At 34.6% G+C, this 24016-nt stretch overlaps 2 protein-coding genes across 2 annotated transcripts; one reads left to right on the plus strand and one right to left on the minus strand.

Moving 5' to 3' along the window:
* Positions 1-686: 686 nt before the first annotated feature.
* Positions 687-2380, plus strand: LOC112290273 (uncharacterized). Its single transcript, XM_024536401.3, has 3 exons — positions 687-1151; positions 1579-1877; positions 2136-2380. Exons 1-3 carry the CDS (start codon positions 908-910, stop codon positions 2316-2318), a joined length of 726 nt encoding a protein of 241 aa, XP_024392169.1. The 5' UTR covers positions 687-907; the 3' UTR covers positions 2319-2380.
* Positions 2381-2967: 587 nt separating this feature from the next.
* On the minus strand, positions 2968-7278 carry LOC112290272 (ubiquitin-activating enzyme E1 2). The gene is made up of 2 exons (XM_024536399.3): positions 6993-7278; positions 2968-6567 (listed from the first exon to the last, which is right to left on the minus strand). The coding sequence occupies exon 2, from the start codon at positions 6442-6444 to the stop codon at positions 3268-3270; it is 3177 nt and encodes a 1058-aa protein (XP_024392167.1). The 5' UTR covers positions 6445-6567; positions 6993-7278; the 3' UTR covers positions 2968-3267.
* Between the last annotated feature and the right edge of the window lie 16738 nt (positions 7279-24016).

Here is a 24016-nt window from a genome sequence, read left to right on the forward strand (position 1 = left end):
ATAAAATAATAAAGTATGTTCTATAAACTTCTACCATTACATTATGGAAGTTATAGTATGACAAAAATAATATAATCACAAATAATATTTTATAAATGAATTATGTCATGAAATAACTCTTTCAAAAATACAAATCTTAAGACACTTCTTATAACATGATCAAAAAAAAATAATAATAATAATAATAATTTTATTGGATAGAAAATCTTCTATCAGTCCATATTTAAGTTCAAGAAATCACATGTCAAAAAATAAAATAAAAAATAAAAAAAAATAAAAAAATGTAGGGAATCACAGATTGCAAAAAATTAAAATCTTTGTGAAGGAGATTATTTTTTTTATTTTAAAAGAACGGATGCGAACATCCCATTAAGATGATTTATATTAACTTTCTAAATCCTCGTCAACGGATTTCAAAAATGGAATGCACTTATAACAGTGAAAGTTATACTGTTTAGTTCCTACAACTAAGATAATTTCGACGGCAGCAATGTCAGGCGACTCAGCTGATACCCTTCCACCCGTGCACCATCCAATTTTTACGACGGGTATAGACAGCATCGATACCCAGTGATATTGAAACCCTGAACCATCCGGGCTGGGGGGGTCTCAGAATCAACGGAAATGGTCGGTGAAGGATCGGAAGACGTGTGGGACGCGATACTGGCTCTTTCCAAGTGTCGTGCAGCTTCCACTCCACACTCACACCGCTACAGCGAAGATTGCAGCTTCCTCAATTTGTAGATTGAACCCCGTCGTCAACTACCAACCCCAACGTAGTCCAGTTTGTAGTGATCTCTCAGGTTCTTAAGAATCAATTGCGGCTCAATTTTGTATTAGGAAAGATTTCTCTCAAGTTTTTTTCAAGGGGATTAGGATTTGCGTTTTGGATGCGATAAGGTCCACAATGTCGAGCGGTTTGATGCTTCCAATTGTGGTTATGGTGGGATTGGCACTCCTGCCAAGCTCCGTATCTGCGAATGCTGGACCTGGCACTACGGCACCGCCGTCTGGTGCTGCAGGGACCGTGAATGGTCCCGCCTGGGCCGCTCCAGCTGCGATTATTGCTACCCTGCGCTCGCTCTCGCTCGCCTTGCAGTCCCTCTTCAACCGCCTCGCTTCTGCCCGCGTCGCCCGTGGTGATCTTGCTGGTAACGACTGGGGCGTTTTGTGGTCTGTTAACGTGATTAAGGTCTGCTGGTTGTGGTAGTGAGATTTAGGGTTTTGGAGTTGAGAGAAGGATCGATGTTTTGGGAATCTCTTTTTCATCTCCTAATTGTGGATGTTTTTGGCGATCTTTTTAATTTGTGCCAATTTTTGCTGCCTCTGATTTGCATTTTAATGCAGTTTTATTATTGTTGTAAGCCTTATTTTTAGGGTTAAACAATGTGGTGAAGAGACTACTGCGTTTTGGAGTTAGAAAGGCGACTATGTTAACGATTAAACTTGTAGGATTAAGAAAACTATTATTTGATGTGATGGCATGCGATTCAACCACGTTATTTTAATTGAGTTTCGAGTGTCGAGTCTGTGACGTGTGCTGTGTTTACTAATAAATTTGTCTATGATGTATGCTAGGTGCGGAGAGGGCCAGAAATATTGCGAATACTATGGGAAATGGATTGCAGTGGTGGGCTGGTTTAGGCACAATGAGTTGGGACTACATTACAAACTACGTCTTCACGCAATCTGTTGCCAGGGGAATGGGACTTTCTCAGGCCATGGGTCATCTTTCTGATCTTTCGTCCATCGTCGCGGAGGTCACACAACTTGGATCTGATGGCGAGCGCCTGCAGTGGTTAGCGAGAAATTATTCGAGAGCTTTTGCCGTGGCCAAGTCAGCACTAGGCAACTTGCTCTCTGTCTTTGACCACGATGTGAGTCCACGTCCTCATTTTTTTCCATTCCTGCTTCCGACCTGCCTTCGTGGACGCTGTTAAATTATTCTTGTAATAATTTTCTGATTTTGTTAGTGGCCTTCTCTTTGCATGATCTAGTGCTTCTTCAGTTTATATTTTTTACTTTTGTCTGTTGTTTATTTTTCCCTACTTGTGGCACATGAGCACCAGCATGCTCAATTTGTTCTTTCGAGGGTTGTGTCTGATCTAACGCTTGCACTGGTAATTTTGAAACAGGGTGCCATTCGGAACTGTGTTTTAGCTATTCAACGAGAGTTTTTGGAGGGAGATTTGTTGCGTGATGTTCTACGATTAGGTCCAACCGATTTTGAAAGTATTGTCAGAATGTCTAAAGATGTTTTACAAAGGATATTTGCTTCTGCTCAGAACGGTCAAGGACAAAGAGATGCAGAGTTATAGGTGTATTTAGATCATTTGTAAATAGATTGAGATGAATGTAAATGCAGAGGCCATTTGAATCAGGGAGACTGTTCTGTTACAACAGTACACTTTCATTGTCGAACATCCATGGGCTTTGGGACAAAAAAACACTCTAATTTGCACGTAAACTACATAGTTGAAGGAGGTTTCTTTATTCTTTAGCTGAAATGCTTTTTTTTTTGAGTATTTGTTGAGTTTGTCAATGGAGTTTCGTTCAATGATGAAGATTTAGGAACCCTTCTACATTTTCATTTCGAAAAGAATGTTCAATAGACCAATTGGGTCGCTACCAAGAGAAGAATTGTGCAAATTACGTGAATCGAATCTGCGTCTGTTGGAAACAATCGCTGAATCAAAGTTTGACTGAGAAGTATGTGAATTCTTACTTCATCTAGTTCCTTCACGTAACATTGACCTGTGCGATAGGCACCATGTCCACGGTTGGCATTCACCATACACAACTAATGGCTAACAGATTTCAGAACCATGTATTTGGCAAGGAGAATTTGGACAATGCATGTCCAAGTGATATGCCTAATATTTTCTTTACTCGAACATAGAATCCTCCACCTTTGAACGTGCAACCGCGAATTGCAGTGTATCCAAATACATTAGCGACTTCAATACGGGGTCCGAATGGCTCACAGAGCATGCCATTAATAACTTTTTAATTGCACTGGAACCTCCGGTCATATTTCACATTGAAGTGTTGAGAGTGATGCAGCCATCAACTCGTTCAAATACAACAAAATAAAAGACCAGGAAACACGTATTCTCGTTTGCGTTTAAGGCTTGATCAGCTGTATAGCCTTGATGAACATCCTCAGACAACATGAGTGATGCCTACGATGGATAAATATGAACAGACTATACCGTGAAATGGGTAGGAAATGTAATAAGTCACGAGTAGAAATTGTAGAACTTACGTTCACCTGAAACAAATGGAGACTAGCGGTACGTCAAGATCGTTCCCATCATCGTCTTCACACGCAACTACTATGTCGAAGTGGCGACGATTAGGTGGTATATCTAGTTTGGCAATATCCATGGCCAGGTCCACCACTTTCTTGCCCATACGTTCCCGATGTTTCGGAAAGATATTGTTATATAGCAGAGACTGGCCACAAGAGATACTGTAGACTGTCAAGCCCCTTTCCTCAAACCATTCCAACAATTCTTTGAGGGTCAGATCCCCAGCAATAACCCATCGGTCCCAGATCGACCACTTGAGATTTTGATGAGAGAATGTCTTCGGAGGTACAGGCTCAGCCATTGAAAACAAGGGGAGAGCTAGGTTGGCAAATGTGTTCCTGTACCGTTCGACATTATGCCCTAGTATAACCTTGTACAATTCCAAGCAAACAAGTCCTGTAGCCATAGCGGTTGTTGTGGCTATAGCAGGGATGATGCGCCCAGCTATAAACTTAGCCTTCAGTTTGTCGACTTCAGGTACGCTGTAGTTCCGTGCTCGCATATTGGCAAGTCCTGCAATTAAATCCATGTGGAAGTTTGTATCATCATCCTTCTCAAACGTCACGGGAATCATTTTAAAACCAGGAGAAAGTTTCTTAACACCCTCGTCAAGAGTTTTGATCAACATCTCTATCTGGTAATCATCGTCCATGCTGGAGGCGTTCAGGCTCGTGGCCTTCTCATCAGTCACAATTTTAACGCCTTGCTTTGGTGAAAATTCTGAAACCTTAACCTTGTCTACAGCTTCAGCCAGTTTCTTTGCATCCAAAGCCCACGCTGGCACTGAGATACCATAAGTAGATGCTCGCAAAATAGCAGCTGCAGCGACAAAAGAGAGGCAGGAAGGGTCGGATGACGAGAATTGCAAGTGTTTAGGGAACCGCTTTGGTGCTGACCAGAACGGCAAACCATTGCTAGTAGTCGCATCTTCGGGAAATGTAAATGTAAGCTGCTTCACCCGGTTCGAAAAATAGTCTTCAAATTTGGTCCTAGCCCATGCAATGCACTCGTCGAATGTGGTGCAGCGCTCCGTGACCAAACATTCCACAACTCGCTCCAAAAGCTCCCGGGCCTGAGCATCACCTGCATTCTTCATCGCAGTCTTGTATTCCTCAGGCTTGGATAGAAATGCATTAGCCTCAGCCGGAGTCTTTTCAAGCAAACCTTCGAACTCCGAACGAGCCCAAGTCAGGCAATGGTCAATGTTGTGAGGAAATGAGTGTACAGTACACATGGGTGCCTGCTTTTCAGGGGGGTCACGTGATGCACCGTAGTTCTCTGTCAAGTTGGGAATCACCACCTGCGTGTTGCATTTGGTGCCCAGAGTTCCTGACTCTAGTAACGGCTTTTGGAAGTAAACGCACCGAGAATCAATGTAAAGCCTCGCATTCACATTGTCCAAAGCATTGACTGTCAAGTCCAGGCCTTCCCAGAAAGTGTCGTCAAAGACATTTTCTGTGTTTGGACTGACACGGTTCTGCAACGCCACTGCTCTAAAAGAAGGGTTAATAGCAATAGCCGCTGATGATGCCACTGTCGACTTCGCCTGCCCAATGTTCCAATCACGGAATAGGAATTGTCTACTGAGGTTGCTCTTTTCAATCACATCGTCGTCAGTGACCGTGAGCTTCCCTTTCGGACCACACGAGACTCCCATGAGTGCAAGATTCTTGAGAAACTCACAGCCCAGGGCGCCAGCACCGACCAGAAATAATTTCGATTCTTCTAGCTTTTGTTGCAACTTAGAGCCAAAGACAGCGATCTGTGCATCATATCGTGTGTTCAAAGGCTTCACATCCTCTGGTGTCAATGGCTCTGCTGGCAGCGACTCTACTGAATCGAAGTAGAAAAACTGGTACAGAGGGTGAAACTTTCCAGAACAGGCTTTCACAACTTCCTGGCCAATAATTCCTCCAAACATTGCAGCCATAGGACTCAGAACAGCTCGAGATCCACTTCCCAGAAGCTTCACGATGCTGTCGTCAATAGTATCAAGTTTTTGGTCAATAGGCTTCGCTTCATTAATCCGATGTACAATCTCAACCAACTTGTTTGCGTCTGATTCTGACGCAGGCGCAGGAAATCGGCCTAACTCAGAGCGAAAAGCATCTAATGCTTGGAACGCTACATGCAGCAACGGGGGTCGGTCGAACTTCGCAAAATCACTGAGTAGAAATTCCCCTGGGTTGTCTAACGCCTCCTTCAAGGGTTGGAACTTGAGCACCTTGGGAAGCTTTATTTGCGTTACAATTCCTCCTTTCTCATAAGCCCCGTATCCAGTCGTGTCTTCTTCCAATAAGAATGAATAAGGTCTTGTACCCTTGACACGCCTGGGCTTCCCATCGTTAAGTTCCGGCATACCGTGCACTTCAGAGAATTTAACAAGGTCGCCATCCTGCAATTCCAGCCGCTCGTCATCCACACATGTAACCAGAGCGGGGTTGTCATTACTAATGGATGCGACGATACCCGTGTGTGGCTCCTCGCCGTCGACATCGACAACATTGAACGATGGTCCAAAGTCACAGAAAACGGAACCAAACACGCCTCTTATATCTGCCTTGATAAAAGCGATGACCGGCTCGTGTCTGTGACAGAAATCGTCTATCTCGATAGCCTTGTCCAATCCTATGTCGGTGAAAACTACGACTGAGTGGGCTGATAATAGTTGCTCCGTAATTTCGCCCGAGCTGGTGTTAACATCAACTGCGGCATTCAACTCCTTGAGCTTGTCTGCACATGCCAGAGCACGGTTCTTCCCTATATCCTCCTCTGTAAAATAGAATTGAGCGGAAAGATCCCACAATTCCACATTCCCAGCATCATGCAGCGTGACGGACTTCACTCCCGCTAGAATAATATTTTTGGCAATCTCGACACCGAGACCCTGCAGACCAGAGACGAGAACATGAGCACCAAACAGACGACGCATGGTCTCCCTGCCATACACAGCAAGCTGCCGACTGTGGAGATCCTCGTCAATCTCGACCTCCATATTGCTGTCCGCTGCCATGACGAGCTCTCTGTTCCGTCCCACCACTACACTGCCGCTGGGAGATTCAGCGCGATTCCTCTTCAAGCTGTTGCTCCCCAACTCTGCCTCCTCCCCAACCTCTCTCTTTTTAGGCAGCATGTAGCAAGACGGAACCTACACCTTCCCTTGTCTCTGCGTGTCTCTCACGCATTCCGCGCTCGCAATTCCACTTCACCAAAGTTTCAAGCCGTAACCACCATCTCCCAATCCTAACTCAATTGCCTGCACCAAACACACGGCGCTAGCGTCACACAACAGACATCACACTGGACGCCACGAAGAGAAGAGACGTTTCCTAGTCTGGCGAAGAAGCATATCGTTTAGGATTTTAGCAAACCCCATTCTTCATTCAACCACATTCACACCATCATTCTCCAAATCCCTAAAACACACCCTCATTGTCTTCAAATTTGCACTATTCTCAAGGGCCTCCCTCGTAGTTCCACTCTCGCCACACACATATAAATCACACCCACGCTAAACCAAATTCGCCGATCTGCTAATTCCTTAAAACCCCAAACTACGAAATCCCTCAAACCCGTCTCCAAAAACTCCCGAAGAATGCCATCAAAAACCCTTCATAATACTTGCGCGAAAAACCCAATCGCCTAATGCAAAACATGGGGTAAACGGAAGACTAAACAAACCTGACGATGCGAACGACAAAGATCGGGGCGTGGACCAGCCGCACAGCTTCCTCCGCTAATGAAGAGAAGCGTCACTTGACTATTCAGACAAGAGCTTCTCCGCCTGCAGTCCCTTTAAGAATGTAAACGCAGAGTGCACTCAGTCCTAGGGATTACTACAGTAAACTGGGAGAAGCACATTTAACCTAATTTTACCCCTTTTAGCCAAAAGTAGTCCTACAACATAGTATTTCTTTTCTCATTTTTTGCCTGGTGAGAGAGTGTGCAAAAATTCCCTTGGAATTGTGAGATTGGTATAGGGTAATATCTGAGGTTGTATTATATCAATACGTGTGGAGTCAATTAGTTGTACAAATTCTCAATGTACCAATGATTAGTTCATCTAATGTGCTCTCAACGTCAAAACAAGGAGCATGAATCTGTTTGTTTGTTTGTTTGTTTATTTTTATTTTGTTGTATGTCTATGAGGAAATTAGGGTTTTGTGGAGAAAACTAGGCTTTGAGGTATGAGAAGGCGCTGGTCTGTATGAATAAAAGTAGGTGGAGGCTCAATGGAATGCTCTAGAGGCCAAGTGGGTTAGTATGGTTTTATGTATCTCTGATGTGACTCAGAATGCATATATTTGGACAAAAATAAATAAAAAATAGAATTTGCTGGGCCATGGCAAGGCTGACAACTAAAATAGATTAAAAAAGAAAAAAATTTAAATGAGACAATTCAAATAGTTGGAATAGGAATTATTCATGTGGCCTGGATAGCAAATGGAAACTTCTTACATTTGGTTTTAATTCATTTGAGCTATGTTTATGTATAATGGTCTTTGCATCTCTGTGAGCTTTGTTTAGGTGCTACATTATCATGAATTTGATTTCTATTAGTTTTAGTTTCTTTTTCTTTTTCTTTTCTAACATCAATAATATTTAAAATTTTAAATGCACATTAAAAAAGATTTTGTCTCAAGGATTGTTATTATGTTTGATATTACAGTCTTTCTTTCTTACATGATGTTGGATTGCATAGATAAAAGGATTTTGTCTCAAGGATTGTTATTATGCTTGATATTACACGATCTTTCTTTCTTACATGATATTGGACTGCATAGGTAAAAAAAAATAGCTTCATATTACCTACATGACATTCTTGTTTATCGACCAAAGTGTATATTCTAAAGTATCAGAAATATACCCAAAAGAGGGTCTACAACACAAACTATTTCTACTGCTTTGTTCAACACTTTTGTTAAAACAAGAATAACTATCTTTTAAAAAATAAACATAAAATATTAACCAATTATTATAATTAATAACAGATTCTTAGAAATGGACAAATTTTTTATATCCCATCCAACTTTATCAAGTACTAATTTTCAGATCTTTAAATATTAGATGCTAGTATAATAATACAAAATCACTTTATTTGTAAAATAATATAACATATTATATTATATTATATACAAGTTCAATAACTCTACAGATTCTACATTGCAAGATCATTGTAGCTAACAATTAAAATAGCATAAATTTCTATTTAATTAGTAGTGAAGATTATATGAATTAAAAAAATACAACAGATGACCAATTGTATGTATAAACATATATCATGCTTTACATATATAAAAAAGTACAAGAAAACTAATTGTAATATTATTGAGAAGAAAAAAATTCTACCATTTTACAAACTTGTAAGTGACAAATCTTTCTTTTGTGAAAAAAACCAAGCTATGATAATAATCTCTTGTTAAATTAATCATACATTCATAAGCTCTAGATATTAACTTGATATACTTTTATATCAATCCAAAATAAATCAATGTTGTCATGATTTAAATTTAAATTGTATATTTATTTTATAAATTTTACAACAAGCTCTTTTACAAAACTAATATCATCATTTAAAAAAAAATTATATTAATAAATTATATGTACAAGTTAAGGCATAAATAAATTTACATGTTTTAATTATGTCTTCTTTCTTTACTTTTTTCTTTTTTTCAATAAAACATAAGTGTATTACCTTTTGGTTTTTGACTAGATTCATGTCTATGACATATGTTTCAAACTGAACTTTTCTATTGTGGTCTTCCCTATTCTACTTATTCTAAGAAGATACAAAATTTTTATTTTATTTGATTTTTTTTTAATTTGATATGAATAATATCTTTTGTCAAATATTATTTTTTCAAGAAAATCAACCTAAAATTCAAAAATTCATCAAAAAATCAACAAAAAAAAATTAGAATGATGTATATAATACATTTTAACCTAATCTTATTAACTTGAATTCATAATATGGCATCTAAATATTATTATAGGATAAAACAAATTATTCAAATGTAAAATACGATCAATACATTTAATTCAATATATACTTTCTATGATTTTTAGTACAAAAGTTACCAATATCAATCTATTATGTATGTATTGAAATTCTATATTTTCATGATAATTAGATAGATTTAAGTAATTAAATTCAATTTTATAAAATTCAAAATTGAATCCAATTGGTCTTGTTGGAAAGAAGACTTAAAGATGTCTGTATCTTTTGAAGTTTTCCTTCAAATTTGGATGTAAGCATCGAATATTGACCCTCAAAATAAATCCTCTATTTTGGCAAGGCATTAGATTTCCTTCCACAAATTAGAGCATTAAAATTTGATTCTTGATGGTCCTTAAGTAAATCTAAGCTAATTAAAATCTTAACTTTAAATGACACATTTTTTAAAAAATTGAGCCTTTAAATTCCTTCAATTCTCTTGATCTTGTCATCCAAAGTTGTGCCTTCTTTTAGCTACTAAAACTCAAATTCAAAGATAGCAAAGCCTCTACTGCAAGAATTAACATTCTTATCACGTTCCAACTCTAATATAATCAATTTTTAGTTTTTAAAAAATTAGAATTTATTAATTTTAACAAAACAAATATTATTATTTTTCAACTTATAATCAATGAAGAAGAATCCTCTAAAATTAAGCTATTAAACTATAAAGGTAATATACCACCATTTACTAAATTTAATGGTTTTTTCTTGTCAAAACTTTGAATTCTAATATTATTATGTTTAAAAAACCACATAAAAAAATTATATATTTTTCTAAATTTTCAAGAACTAATTTTATAAAGTAGAAGAGAAAACTAAAAAAATACCAAAGCCACTTACAAAACCTAGTAAAAAATTGGCATGGCTTTGTTCATCAATAAAAAAAGAAGATGTTCTCACCAAATGAGATCATGAAATCTTTTATACTCTTATCATAAGATCTATAGATGGTAGCTACATGTCTACCCTTGTCATGGACATACATAAGTATTCAAGTAAATACTTATATGATTAAGTAAGAATAGATAAAAGTAGATAAAAGTAGGTTAATTTCATAAGACCTTTTAGAAATGCTTCTTAAAAGCTTCAGAGATATTGCTTGACTTCTCGTGTGTTTGTAGTTGATATGTAGATTAGAAACTTGGTCAACAAGTTAACCACGTATTGATAGCTTGTGGAACAACCTCACTATATGGCGTACATATAGAAAACTTACCTTGCAAGTTAAGAAATGTATCTTACAAAGTCAATACGTTTTGGAGGTCCTATAAGACATTGTCACATAGCTTCTAGTTAAGAATATATATGGAGGCAAGAGTGACCCCTTCTTCACTCTAGTCAATGCATTTCTAGTTCTTAGTCTAATTTCAAGACTTTTTTGTCTCTTTGTTTTTGGCAATAACTATTCTAATTTAATATTACAATATCTTTTGAGTGACTTTCTAATTCTCTTCAGTGACATAAGAGTGTATTGGAGATTTTCTTTCTTTAAGATTCATGTTCTTGACAATTTGACAAGAGTGTTAATATATTGTTTCTATCTTGTTTAAGAAGTGAGTGGATTACCTCACTTCTATTGTTGTATTTTAAATGTTGTAGATCATCCACCTTTAAACAAAAAATCTTGTTTTCTAATACTGATCTTTTTTTTAAAGAAAGTGGATTATCTCTCTTTGTGGAAAATTTTATTAGAGGTTGTTGTTATGGACATATATATTTATTCCAATAATTACTTATATGATTTGATAGAAATAGATAAATATAGATTAATTTCATAAAGTCTTCTAGAGAACCTTTCTAAAAGCTTTATAGATATAGTTTTGACTTTAGATGTGTTTGTAGGTTAGAAACTTCGCCAACAAATTAGCCACGTGTTGGTAGCTTGTAGAACAAGTTAACTCGATCTAAGAGCTTATAGAACAAGTTAACTCCATCTAATAGCTTGTGAAATAAGCTAACTATGTAGCACATATATAAATAACTTGTCTAAAAACTTAAGAAATATAGCTAGCAAAGTCAACACATGTTAGAGGTCTAATAGAATATTGTCATGTTGTTCCTAGTTAGAAAATATATATGGAGGCAAGAATGAAGCCTTCTTCACTCTTGTCAACACCTTGCTAGTCTTTAGTCTTATTTCAAGACTTTCTAGTCTTCTTATTTTTTGGCAATAGCCATTCTAGTTTAATATTATATCACCTTTTGGATGACTTTTTAAGTTCTCTTCAATGACACAAGAGGATATTGAAGATTTTCTTTCTTTGAAATTCATATCCTTCATAGTTGCAGATTACTTTCCTCTAATTTAACTTTCTAAATTTGTTTGAATTCTCTATGAAAAGAAATATTATGGATGCTACTCTTAACAAAAGTGTGAATAGATTTGCAACTATTGCAGATCTTCATGAGCTTAGAAATACTCTAAGAATAGAAATCTCACGTATTTCTAATATAAATTATAGAGGTACTATGCCTATGCCTATGCCTATACCTATGGAAGAAGTTCAGAGTCTACGACAAAAAGTTATGCAGTTGAAAGAAGCAAGTAGATCAATCTCACAACCAAATTGAGGGATTTTTTTTTATTAATATATTGATAATAAGGATTAGTATGTTTGAGAAGTTTGATGGAATAAGATCAAAATTTTAAAGATTTTTACAATAAGTCAAGCTCTATCTAAGGTTGCATCCTTTCCAATATCCCAATGGATTTACTCAAGTCGGATTCTTAGGCTTTTTTCTATCAGAAAATACTCTTTCTTGGTTTTGTTATGGACATATACATTTATTTCAATAGTTACTTATTTGATTAGGTAGAAGTAAATAAATATAGATAAATTTTATAAAGTCTTCTAGAAAAGCTTCTTAAAAGCTTTGTAGATGCAATTTTGACTTTAAATGTGTTTGTAGATTGGAAATTTGGCCAACAAATTAACCTCATGTTGATAGCTTATGAAACAAGCTAACTTTTTGTAGTAGCTTGTGAAAAAAGCTAATTATATAGTGCATACATAGATAACTTGCCTCACAAGTTAAGACATGTAGCTAGCAAAGTCAAGACATATTGAAGGTCATATAGAATATCGCCACATACCTCCTAGTTAGAGAGTATATATGGAGACAAGAGTAAAGTCTTCTTCACTATTGTCAATACCTTTTTAGTCTTTAGTCTTATTTCAAGACTTTCTAGTCTTCTTATTTTTAGCAATAGCTATTCTAGTTTAATATTACATCACATTTTGAGTGATTTTCTAGTTATCTTGAGTGACACAAAAGTGTATTGAGAATTTTATTTCTTGGAGATTTATTTCTTTAACAATTTAACAAGAGTGCTAATATATTATTTTTATCTTATTTTAGAAGTGAGTGGATTATCCTACTTCTATTGTTGTATTTTGAAGGTTATGAACTTCTCATCTTTAAACAAAAAATCTTCTTTTTTAACATTGATCTTTTCTTTAAAAAGAGTGGATTATCCCTCTTGTGAAAATTTTTATTAGACGTTGCACATTACCTTCTTCTAATTTAACTTTTTGAATTTGTTTGAGTGGTCTATGGAAGAAAAGATTATGGATGCTACTCTTAGCAAAAGTGAGAATAGATTTACAACTATTGCAGATCTTCATGAGTTTGTCAATATTCTAAGAGTGAAAATCTCATGTATTTTCAACATGAATTATGGAGGTACTATGCCTATCCCTATGGAAGAAGTTTAGAGTCTGCGACAAAAAATTGTGCAATTGAAGGAAGCAAGTAGATCAACCTCACAACCAAATCAAACAAATTTTGCTTCTGTAAGTATGACGGGAACAAAGATTAGTATGCTTGAAAAGTTTAATGGAATAAGATCAAAATTTTGATGATTTTTGCAAAAAATCAAGTTCTATCTAAAATTGTATCATTCCCAATATTCCAATGGATTTACTCAAGTCAGATTCATAGGCATACTTCTATTAAGATTTTTTTTTTTTTTTGGTTTGAATTTTTAATGGAAAAAGATTTGTAACTTCTTTATGATTTGAATTCATTCTTAAGAGTATTTATAGCCACCTTTGGAAAAAGTGATTGAAAAAGAGTAGAAGAGACCAAACTCTTATTTTTACAGCAAGGATCACGGTCTGCCACCATATATGCTGCTGAATTCCAAAACCTTGCTTACAATATGGATTGGAATGACAAAGCCTTTATCAATCAATTTTAATATAGATTGAAAGATAATATCAAAGAGTTTTTACTGACAATGCCAAAAATAAAAACTTTAGATAATTTATTGCTCAAGCCATTACATGTAATAATTAATTATTTGAAAGACATTAAGAAGAAAGATATGGTTGGAGAGGAACAAATCAAATAAAGATAGTAGCTCTTAAGTTTTCAAAAACTTATTTAATAAAGCCAAAATTAATAAAAATTGATACGATATATTTTAAATCTCTCACAAAGAAGGAAAAGAGTCGACGACGTCAAAAAGGCTTATGCTTATATTGTGGAGAAGATAACCACAATGCTCAATATTGTCCAAAGAAACAACGCAATTATAAAATAAGAAGCATGATTGCTAAAGAAGACAATGTGTTAAAAATAAGTTGTTCCAGCTACAACAAGGACTGTGTGGCTAGATTTATGTGCAATATCTAATAAAGGTCTTATTCTCTCTTTTGATCTATCACCTTATTTTACAATAGAAGTCTATTTAAGATCAAAAAATCACAAAGTCTTAGCCTTATTAGATTTAGGAGTTTCAACCTATTTTATAGATGAAGACTTCATCAAAAAATAAGATATATTTTTAATTAAGAAAATCAAATATGTACATGTAGAAGTGAAAGATGAACATTCATTGTCTTATAGGGATATTATACATGAAACTATTCTTATAAAAGTAACAACGAGTGATCACAATAGTTTAGTAATATTTAATGTCATTAAATCTCTTTTTAATCCAATTATTTTAAGATTATCATGATTAAAAAGATATAACCCTCAAATAAATTAGATTTCTTGCAATCTTGATTTCTTCCATAGTTTAGTCAAGGTCTTGCTAGGTAAGTAAAAATCCATAAATCTAGTATATTCAAACCTTTATTAGTAGGTGCAAGAGCTTTTATGCATGCCGCAAATAAAAGGCCATCTTTTGCTATATATGTCATGTCCATTGCTGATAGTGAAAAGATATCAAGTGGTATTCTTAGCTAGTATGAAGATTTCTAAGACGTTTTTAAAAAGAAGAATAAAAATGTTCTTCTAGAGCATCGCCCTTATAGTTGTTCCATTGATCTTCGAGAAGGAACTCAACCACCATTTGGACCAATCTATAACCTATCACAAAATGAGTTGCTTGCACTCAAAGAATACACTAATGAAAACTTAGCTAAAAACTTTATACACCATTCTAAATCTCTAGTCAATACTCTTATCTTATTTCTAAAGAAAAAGATAGATCTTTGCGGATGTGTGTGGATTATCAAGGACTTAATAAGATCACCATCAAGAATAGATATCCTCTACCTTTGATTTCAAAACTTCTTAATTAATTAAATCAAGTAGAGATCTATATAAAAATAGATCTATGAGGAACATATAATTTGGTCCACATCAAAAAAGGAGATAAATGGAAGATTGCTTTCCAAATTATGTAAGGATATTTTGAATATAATGTCATACCTTTTTAGACTCATGAATACACCAGCTGCTTTCCAACATTTAATAAATGATATCTTTTATAAGTTTCTTGATGATTTTGTCATTTATTATTTGTATAATATTTTAATTTATTCTAAGAACACAAAAGAGTATGAAGTTTATGTTTGTTGTGTGTTACAAAAACTAAGAAATACAAGATTATATGCAAAGATGAAAAAGTGTGTATTCCACACTACTCAAGTTGAATTTTTGGAATACATCATTTCTAATAAAGGCCTTATGATGGATCCAAAGAAGGTCCAAACTATCATAGATTGAAAGATTTCAAGAATAGTAAGAGATGTATAAAGCTTTTTAGACTTTGCTAATTATTACCAAATCTTTATCAAAAACTTTTCTTAAGTTGTAGCTCCACTTTTACATTTGACTTATAAAGACAAACTTGAGTGGAATAAAGAAGCCAAAGTATCATTTGTTGCTTTAAAGAAGAAATTTATTTCTGCACCAACTTTGTATTGCGTCAACTTTTTTAAAGCATTCTTTATAGAAACAAATGCATCAGATTTTTTCTTGAGTGCAATATTGTCACAAATAGAAGCAAATGACAAATTCCATCCAATAGCTTTTTATTCTAAGAAATTTTCACTAATCAAGATTAACTACGAGATCTACAACAAAAAACTTCTTATAATTATGGATTCATTTTAAGAATAGCATCATTATGTAGAAGGTACTTCAAGTATAAGTATAGTATATATAGATCAAAAGAACCTTGAGTATTTCATATCAATACGTATTTCAAATCATCACCCAGCATGTTGGAGTATGTCATTATCAAGATTTGATTTCAAGATCACATATTGACCTAAAAACAACAAAGTTTATTACATACTCTTTCTAGATGCTCTTATCTTGTACCAAACGAAGGAGATGTATCTTTTGATCAACAAAAAATAATCTTCTTAAAGCTAAAGCATTTTCATCTTCAAGCAATGAAATCAACATTGACTATTGATTCGACTTTTATTAAACAAATTCAATCAAGTATGTCCTTTGATCCTCTTATTCATAATATCAAAAATCTTTCTTCTATTATTTTCACATATTGAAATATATTAATACATATTAATATATTTAATATATAATTTATTTAGTAACATAATAAGAACCATATTAATAAATTTTAGTTGATTTTAGAATGTGATTAGATTACTACCTAAAAAGAATCTATTTAAAAAGGTTACTATTAGAATTTGTATAACTTTATTTTCTTTTGATAATGGTTTTTGAGATTGATTTGTTGGTAATAACTTTATAAATTTAGAGTCACATTTGTTAGATAGTGGTGATCCTTAAAGTTTTATTATGGTTCTTTGATTTAGTATTTAAGGCATATAATATACTAATCTTATACAAAAAGGAATTGAAGAGGGATTTTGGTAGCAAAAAAGGTAGTTGGTGTACATATATGAATGAATGGAGATTGATGATATAAATCTCCATTCCTATCGGTCAAAAATCATGACCAATGGGCTTCAAGGAGGTTGCTCGAGGCCATATTAGGAATTAGGATTGGTTTTTTGGAGGAATTTGAATGTCAAAAGTTAGGATAAGCAAGTTCAAGTTTTTGTCTATGGTTTTGGTATAAAATTTGAGTCATTTGGAATTTTTATAAAGGAGATATAGGTGCTCAAAGTCAAGGTGTCGGTTTTGCATCTACTGTCACTCTTTTGAATATAATATATACGTACAAAAAGTAATCCAAGATTAGCGACTAGGATTAGAGAAAGTATATTTTTGGCTAAATTTAATAAATATTGCTTAATGAATTCTAAGATAGAATGAGGGAGATTTTGAAAGTTGAATTCAATGATTGGAATCTAAGGAGTAGTAACTGACGTAAATTGCTAGTGATTGTGTTTTGAGCTATATCATATGTAATTTGTGAAGTTTTTGGCTAAAAATTTCTAAAAATATGTATTTTATGTTATTAAATTTTATATATAAATTTTGTGGCATTTGGATTTTGGATTTGTGAGATATGAAGAAAATAGTACTACAGTGCTTATGAATTAGGATTTTAGATCACCTACTAGGGGTTTCAAGATGCTATACGATTGGTAGCAAATTTATGGTTGAATTATTTTGAAATAAAATTTAATGGTAAATTCTATATTATTTTAAATTTTATAAAAATTGAATGGTTGAATCAAGAGATATGAATTTTTAAAATTTGAGAAGAAGAAATTTTTTGCGGAAATATTGTGTTTTGAAGGGATTTTACTATAATTTGAGTATTTTATATACAATAAAGGGATTTTTGGAAGCCAATACTTTATATATATGTTGAAGATGGATATATGGAGCTATAGTTAAATTTTGATATAAAAGTGAGCTTTTGAGAGGAGATTATGGATTTTCTTTGGAATTATTGAAAATCTACCTGACGAGCAAATGGCTAGTTATGATTTGGTATAGCCAAGTATGTTAGAAAATTTCTAAATATTTTAAAAAATCTTATGAATAAACCTTCTTAAATATAAAATTTTTTACTAGTATAATATCTTTTTGATATTGTAGTATTTATTTATCTTCTACTTTAAAGGTTAAATAACTTATTGGAACTTGGCCAATAAGTGAAAATTAAACTCTCTACAGCTAAATACTCAGTGTATTTTCAGATAGAAAACCATGCAATATAACAATGTGACAATATTCTATAAGACCTCTAATATGTGTTAACTTTGTTAGCCACATGTTTTAATTTGCAAGAAAAATTATCTATGTATGCGCTACATAGTTTGTTTGTTTCACAAGCTATTATACAAAGTTTACTCTTTCCACAAGCTACCAACACTTGATTAACTTCTTGGCCAAGTTTTATAACCTGTAAATAAATCTAAAGTAAAAAAATATATTTATAAAGCTTTTAAGAAGATTTTATGGAAGACTTTATGAAATTAATCTATATTTATCTATTTCTACCTAATAATATAAGTAACTATTGGAATAAATATATATGTCCATAATAATAGGTTGGATTGATACTCGAGGGTTGATTATTTGAAGATTTCATATAATTGGTGTTACATGTATAGTTTAAAATTTAAAATTATTTGGATAATTGAGTGTGCTTAGTGCATGTAAACATTTTTTTTTAATATAACAATATAGTCAAGAGATATCTGGGTTTTAATACAAGGTGGTATCAGAAGTTAGTAATTTGAAGTTGAATAGGATTTCTATAATATTTGAAGATCTATTAGTTGGATTAAGGTAAAATTTGGCATGGTATTAGAAGGCTTTAAGATTAAGCTATACTCTAATTTTGAATTAAAGTTAATGGTCAAAGAAAAAGAAATTGCTATTGAAGCATCTACATCAACTTTCAAGTTAGTAATTAAATAATATTAGTGTGGTTTTCTGGACTTTTTTCATAATTTGTAAGTTACATTTTGGAACTTAAGTTGCTAAAAGTATATAGAAATGATTTATTTAAGTTTATTTTTAAGGAGTCTCTCATCTAGGATTATTACATAAAAGAGATAATTAAAGCCTCTTAATTATTTGGCATCCAATTACACTATTGAATTTGGACTACAAAATATATGCCAAAGCATTAGAATTACAACTACAATCAATTCTTATAAACATCATTTGCATGGACTAATTGGCATTCTTATCTAAAGTTATTCTAAACAACTTGCTACTTACTTAAAAAATTATAGCATGGATAGAATATTCAGATCAACCTTTATTATTCTTTAAGTTAAATTTTCCAAAAGCATACAATATGGAAGAGTGGGATTTTTTATTCTCATCTATAACAAGACTAAGCTTCTCAAAAAAACTCTTAGACATGGTCATAATCCTACTTAGAAATGCTTCAACTTATATTGAAACAAATGGAGTCTTTTTATATCTCTTTCTAATTAAAAGAAGGATGATACAAGGATATTTAGTAGCTTCTTCTTTATTTTTAATTGTGGCAAAAATAATAAATATCATAATAGCAAAGGACATCACAAATAAAAATATTTGAAGTATTGAACTTTCTATGGAAAGACACCAAAAAGTATTAAGATAATATGCAGATAATATCTCCTTTACATTATTAGAAGATGAAGATTTAAATAAGTCTTTAATTTATATGCTTAAAATAATTTTCTTAGTATCTAAATTAATATTGAATTTATAGAAATCAAGTAGCCATTGGAAATAGAAATAAGATCCTATTTGGCTATCATAGATAGAACAACTAAGGGTGGTGTAGATTGATGAAGACGAGATAAACAAGTTATTGGATATTTTTTTTGGTCTTTCTTTAAAATCAAAAAATATTGATACTTATTTATATAAACATATATAAAAAGAATTGAACTATTGGTGTACTACTAAAATCAATGTGATTGGTAGACATGTAGTAGTTAACAATGTATTATTATCATCAATATTTACTTCTTCTCTATATAGGAAGGTACTAAATAGAATATTATGAGAATCAAAGTAGCCTTAGGAATTATTTTGCACCAGGATCTTTCTAAAATACACATACAAAGGTGAATTGGATTCAATATTGACAATCTAAACAAGCAAGAGGGATAAATTTGATACATTTGAAAAATGCGATGATGGCTTTATTATTTAATAGGATTATTATGGCATTGGAACTTAAACAATTTAATCTTTATATAATTCTTGGATTTTGCCTCAGTCACTTCTAGTCATATCAAAGAGAAAAATGGTCTCTCTGCTTGGAATATTTTATCATTCATCACCATCAGAATAAAACAAGATTGATAGTTTAGAACTATTTTACAAAAGCATTAAAAGATATGATCATAAAAATCACATATATATATATATATATATATATATATATAACCAAAATGTTGGAAAGAGCTCTTGATGTGCCTATTTGGCATTAGAAAAACAATTCTCCATCACTTTTAGGTGTATTCATCACCTCAAAGGCATACAGAAGAGGGATTGAAATTTTATTATAACTACTCCTTTATATAGGCACTATTCCATCTAATAGGAGATTATACACCACTACTCAAGTATCAACTATAATCATGACAAGGACAGCTCATAATTATGTTCTTATATTCATCTGATTAATCTAGTTCTTGCCAGTTCTTCTTGAACTTCTTGTTAGATCTCGAGTCTGTATTTCTTTGTCTATGACAATTTGTTGCGACTTCACTCACCTTAGATATCAGAGCTAGTTTCTTCCTTATTAGAGTGTGGATTATCAATCTACTTGGAAGTGTACTAGCATTTTAGAGGTTGCGGATTACCCTCCTCTAAACTGATACTTCTTTTGTTACAATATTGGAGTCTTATTCTTCTTGGAGAGAGTGGATTATCTATTTTCTTGAAGCTCTTAAGGCATTTTAGAGGTTGCGGAGTACCCTCCTCTAAACCAATATTGTCTTCTTGTAGAGTCATTTTTGTCCTTCTCTTAGAATGGTCGGAGGCCAAGACATTAGCATGACGAAAAGTTTGGAGTCCAAGTTGGATGCTATCATGAATGCCCTCGCTACGTTATTCCAAAGAACTCCACAGATTGAAGGAGTCATGGCAAGGCTTCATAATGATGGAGCATCTGGGATGGCACAATCTAGGTTGCACCACCCTCAAACTTCTGCACTTGGAGAAGCAACTTTGCCTTAGGTTCGACAAGCACCGCTGGTTCTACAACATAAGGAGCACCGAGTTAGCCTTTCGGACAAGTTTGATAATACGCATTCCAAGTTTCGAGGATTCGTTAACTAAATCAGGTTGATAACATTTTTACAGCCCGAACGCTATCCAACAGAGGAGTCACGTGTTGGACTTGTTGGAACCTTTACTTACAGGACAAGCTCTATCATGGTTTGCTCCTTTGTTTGAGAAACGATCATCCATACTAAACAACTTTAAAACCTTTTTGGATGCGTTTGTGGAAGCATTTGGTGAACACGACAAGGTTCAATGGGCTACAATAAAGATCCGGTCACTGTGACAAGGGATGCGCTCTACATCAGTCTATGCATCGGACTTCAGGCAATTAGCATGCGACATCAATTGGGACAAAGAAGCATTGATGAGTCAATTCTATTGGAGTTTAAAGGACGATATGAAGGATTTGCTGTTAACTCTTTCTGATCCGCAAATGCTCAACGAAGCTATTAGCCAAGTTGTAAAGTGCGATAACCGCCTATTCCAATGCCACGAAGACCAACGTTCAAAACAACATACGGTTCGCCACGTCCCAAGTATGTTGGCAAGCAGCGTGAATTCACATTCAGAGATAGAAGACATGCAAATTGATGTGGTACGTGTCAAATTCCTTACTCTAGAAGAAAAAAAGCGATGTATGGAGGAAGGTCCATACTTGTATTGCAGTGAAGAAGGCCACAAAGTTCGAAACTGCCCCAAGAAGCAAAATCGACGTATTGTCTGGACTAGGGGCACGTTTGTTCAGGAAAACGAGGATGTCCAACCGCAATAGGAACCGTGCGGCTCGACAGTGAAATATCGCAACAACAACCAGGTTCCTTTCTTTCCGCTCAACCTTCCCTTTCCTTTACAATCCCTTTGTTTATTGGCCCTCAAAAATTGAGAACCTTAGCATTATTAGATTCAGCAGCATCTACTTGTTTCTTAGACGAAGAATTTGTGAAGCGTCATAAGATTCCTTTAGTACAAAAATCTAAACCTGTTCACGTTGAGGTCATAGATGGACGACCTTTATTCTTTGGTAGTGTCACCCATGAATCAAAACCTATAGAAGTGTTGTTTAAGGGCCATGGTAGTCATATTATTTTTAATGTTATTAGAACTCCATTAAATCTTGTTATTCTTGGTCTATCTTGGTTGGAAAAGCATAACCCATCCATAGATTGGAGGTTGCGGAAGATGACCTTTCCCACAAAACCATCCAAGAGCAAGTCTAGTAGAAAATCTCGAATAGAGAAATCCTTATTCATTGGAGCAAGGGCATTTATAAGATCGTCCAAGGAAGGCACACTATTTGTCATTTATGCGGCTCCAACTACCGGGGAGAAGATCTCGACAACAAGTATACCTGAGCAATATAAGGATTTTAAAGACATGTTTCAAAAGAAGAATGCCGACATGCTACCGGAACACCGACCATATGATTGCGCCATAGACTTGCAGGAAGGAGCAGAACCACCTTTTGACCCAATCTACAATCTATTGCAGATAGAGTTGGCGGAGTTGCGGAAATACATCGACAAGAATCTAGCCAAGAACTTCATCCGTCATTCAAAATCGTCAGTTGGAGCATCCATCTTATTTATGAAGAAGAAAGATGGCTCGTTGCGGATGTGCGTGGACTATCGAGGCCTCAACAAGGTAACAAAGAAGAATCGTTACCCGTTACTCTTGATTTTTGGTCTCTAAGAAAAACTTGGACGTGCAAGGATCTTTACAAAAATTGATCTAAGAGGAGCTTACAACCTCGTATGAATCAAAGAAGGAAGATGGATCCAAAGAAGGTGGAAGCAATCGTGTCCTGGGAGGTTCCAAAGACGGTTAGAGACGTACAATGCTTTCCTTGTTTTACCAACTTCTATCGGATCTTCATCAAGAATTATTCTCAAGTTGCTGCTCCTCTCACTCGGTTGACATGCAAGGATAAGCTGGAATGGTGACCTCTAGCGGAGAAGGCGTTTCAAGACCTGAAGACCGCATTTACTATGGTTCCAATCTTAGTACATCCAGACTTTACAAAGGCCTTTTATTTAGAAACTCATAACAAACACGTTTGTTATCACTTATCAACCTAGAAAGCAGCAAGGACTATCTGATGCCTTATCGAGGAGATCATATCTTGTACCAAAAGCTGGAGAAGCAGCGTTTGATCAATAAAGTACGATGTTGTTGAAGCCAGAGCAATTTCAACTTTGCGCTACTATTGTGCCAATTGATGCTGACTTTCTGAATCGGGTACGTACTGTGACCATTGAAGATTGAATAGCCATTGATATGAAGCAGTGTGTCAATGACGATAAATTTAAGGTAGAGGGAGATCTTTTATACTTTGATGAGCAGTTGTATATTTCAAAAGGACCAGCACGACTTCGAGTTCTTCAATCTCGCCACGATTTTCCAACTACGAGACATTTTGGATTCAACAAGACCTTGGAGCTTATTTCTCGAGATTTTTGGTGGCCCCAAATGTAGAAGGATGTGAAAGATTTTGTCCTCTCTTGCGACATTTGTTCAAGATCTAAGAATCCTCGACATTGCCCTGATGGACTCTTACAGCCATTGCCGATTCCACATCGACCATGGTCTTCAGTTTCTATGGACTTCATCACGAACCTGCCATCATCGAACTCATTTGACAACATCTTTGTTATGGTAGATCGGCTTACAAAGATGGCGCACTTTGTCCCTTGCAAGAAGACATCATCCAGTGAAGTCACAGCAAGGCTCTTTCTCGATAATGTGTATCGATATCATGGACTATCAGATGATATTATATTAGATCGAAGAACCCAGTTCATATCAAAGTTTTGGAAATCTCTCTTTGAGATACTGAAGGTAGATATCAAGCTTTCTTCGGCTTTTCATCCTCAAATTGATAGCCAAAAGTAACGGGTGAACCAAGTCTTGGAACAATACTTACGATACAGCATCAAATATCAACAAGACGATTGGACCACATATCTGTCGCTAGCCGAGTTTGCATATAACAACATCCTCCATGCATCGACTCAATACACACCATTCTTTTCCAACTATGGGTATCATCCGAAGCTTGATTTATTGAGTCCATCAACAAATAACAATCCAGCAGCTGAAGATTTGCAAAACAACTATCAGAGCTTCAAAATACGTTGAAGCTTCAATTACAATCCGCTCAAGAATCCTACAAGGCATCTGTAGATAGATTTCGGAATCAAGCACTTACTTTCAAAATTGGAGATAAAGCATGGCTTCTTCGACGAAATATCAAGACCAAGCGACCATGTGATAAGTTGGACTATCGAAGATTGGGACCATTTATCATCTTGAAGCAAATCAATCCAGTGGCATACCGTCT

Source organism: Physcomitrium patens, chromosome 13 (assembly GCF_059467195.1).
Source record: "Physcomitrium patens ecotype Gransden chromosome 13, ASM5946719v1, whole genome shotgun sequence".
Taxonomy (NCBI): Eukaryota; Viridiplantae; Streptophyta; class Bryopsida; order Funariales; family Funariaceae; genus Physcomitrium; species Physcomitrium patens.

What these genes read in the sequence shown, in the direction of transcription:
- LOC112290272 (XM_024536399.3), bottom strand. Translation starts at nt 6,444, where the DNA reads ATGCTGCCTAAAAAGAGAGAGGTTGGGGAGGAGGCAGAGTTGGGGAGC.
- LOC112290273 (XM_024536401.3), top strand. Translation starts at nt 908, where the DNA reads ATGTCGAGCGGTTTGATGCTTCCAATTGTGGTTATGGTGGGATTGGCA. An exon ending in CGCCCGTGGTGATCTTGCTG is followed by an intron (nt 1,152 to 1,578) that starts GTAACGACTGGG and finishes GATGTATGCTAG; the next exon opens with GTGCGGAGAGGGCCAGAAAT. An exon ending in TCTCTGTCTTTGACCACGAT is followed by an intron (nt 1,878 to 2,135) that starts GTGAGTCCACGT and finishes ATTTTGAAACAG; the next exon opens with GGTGCCATTCGGAACTGTGT.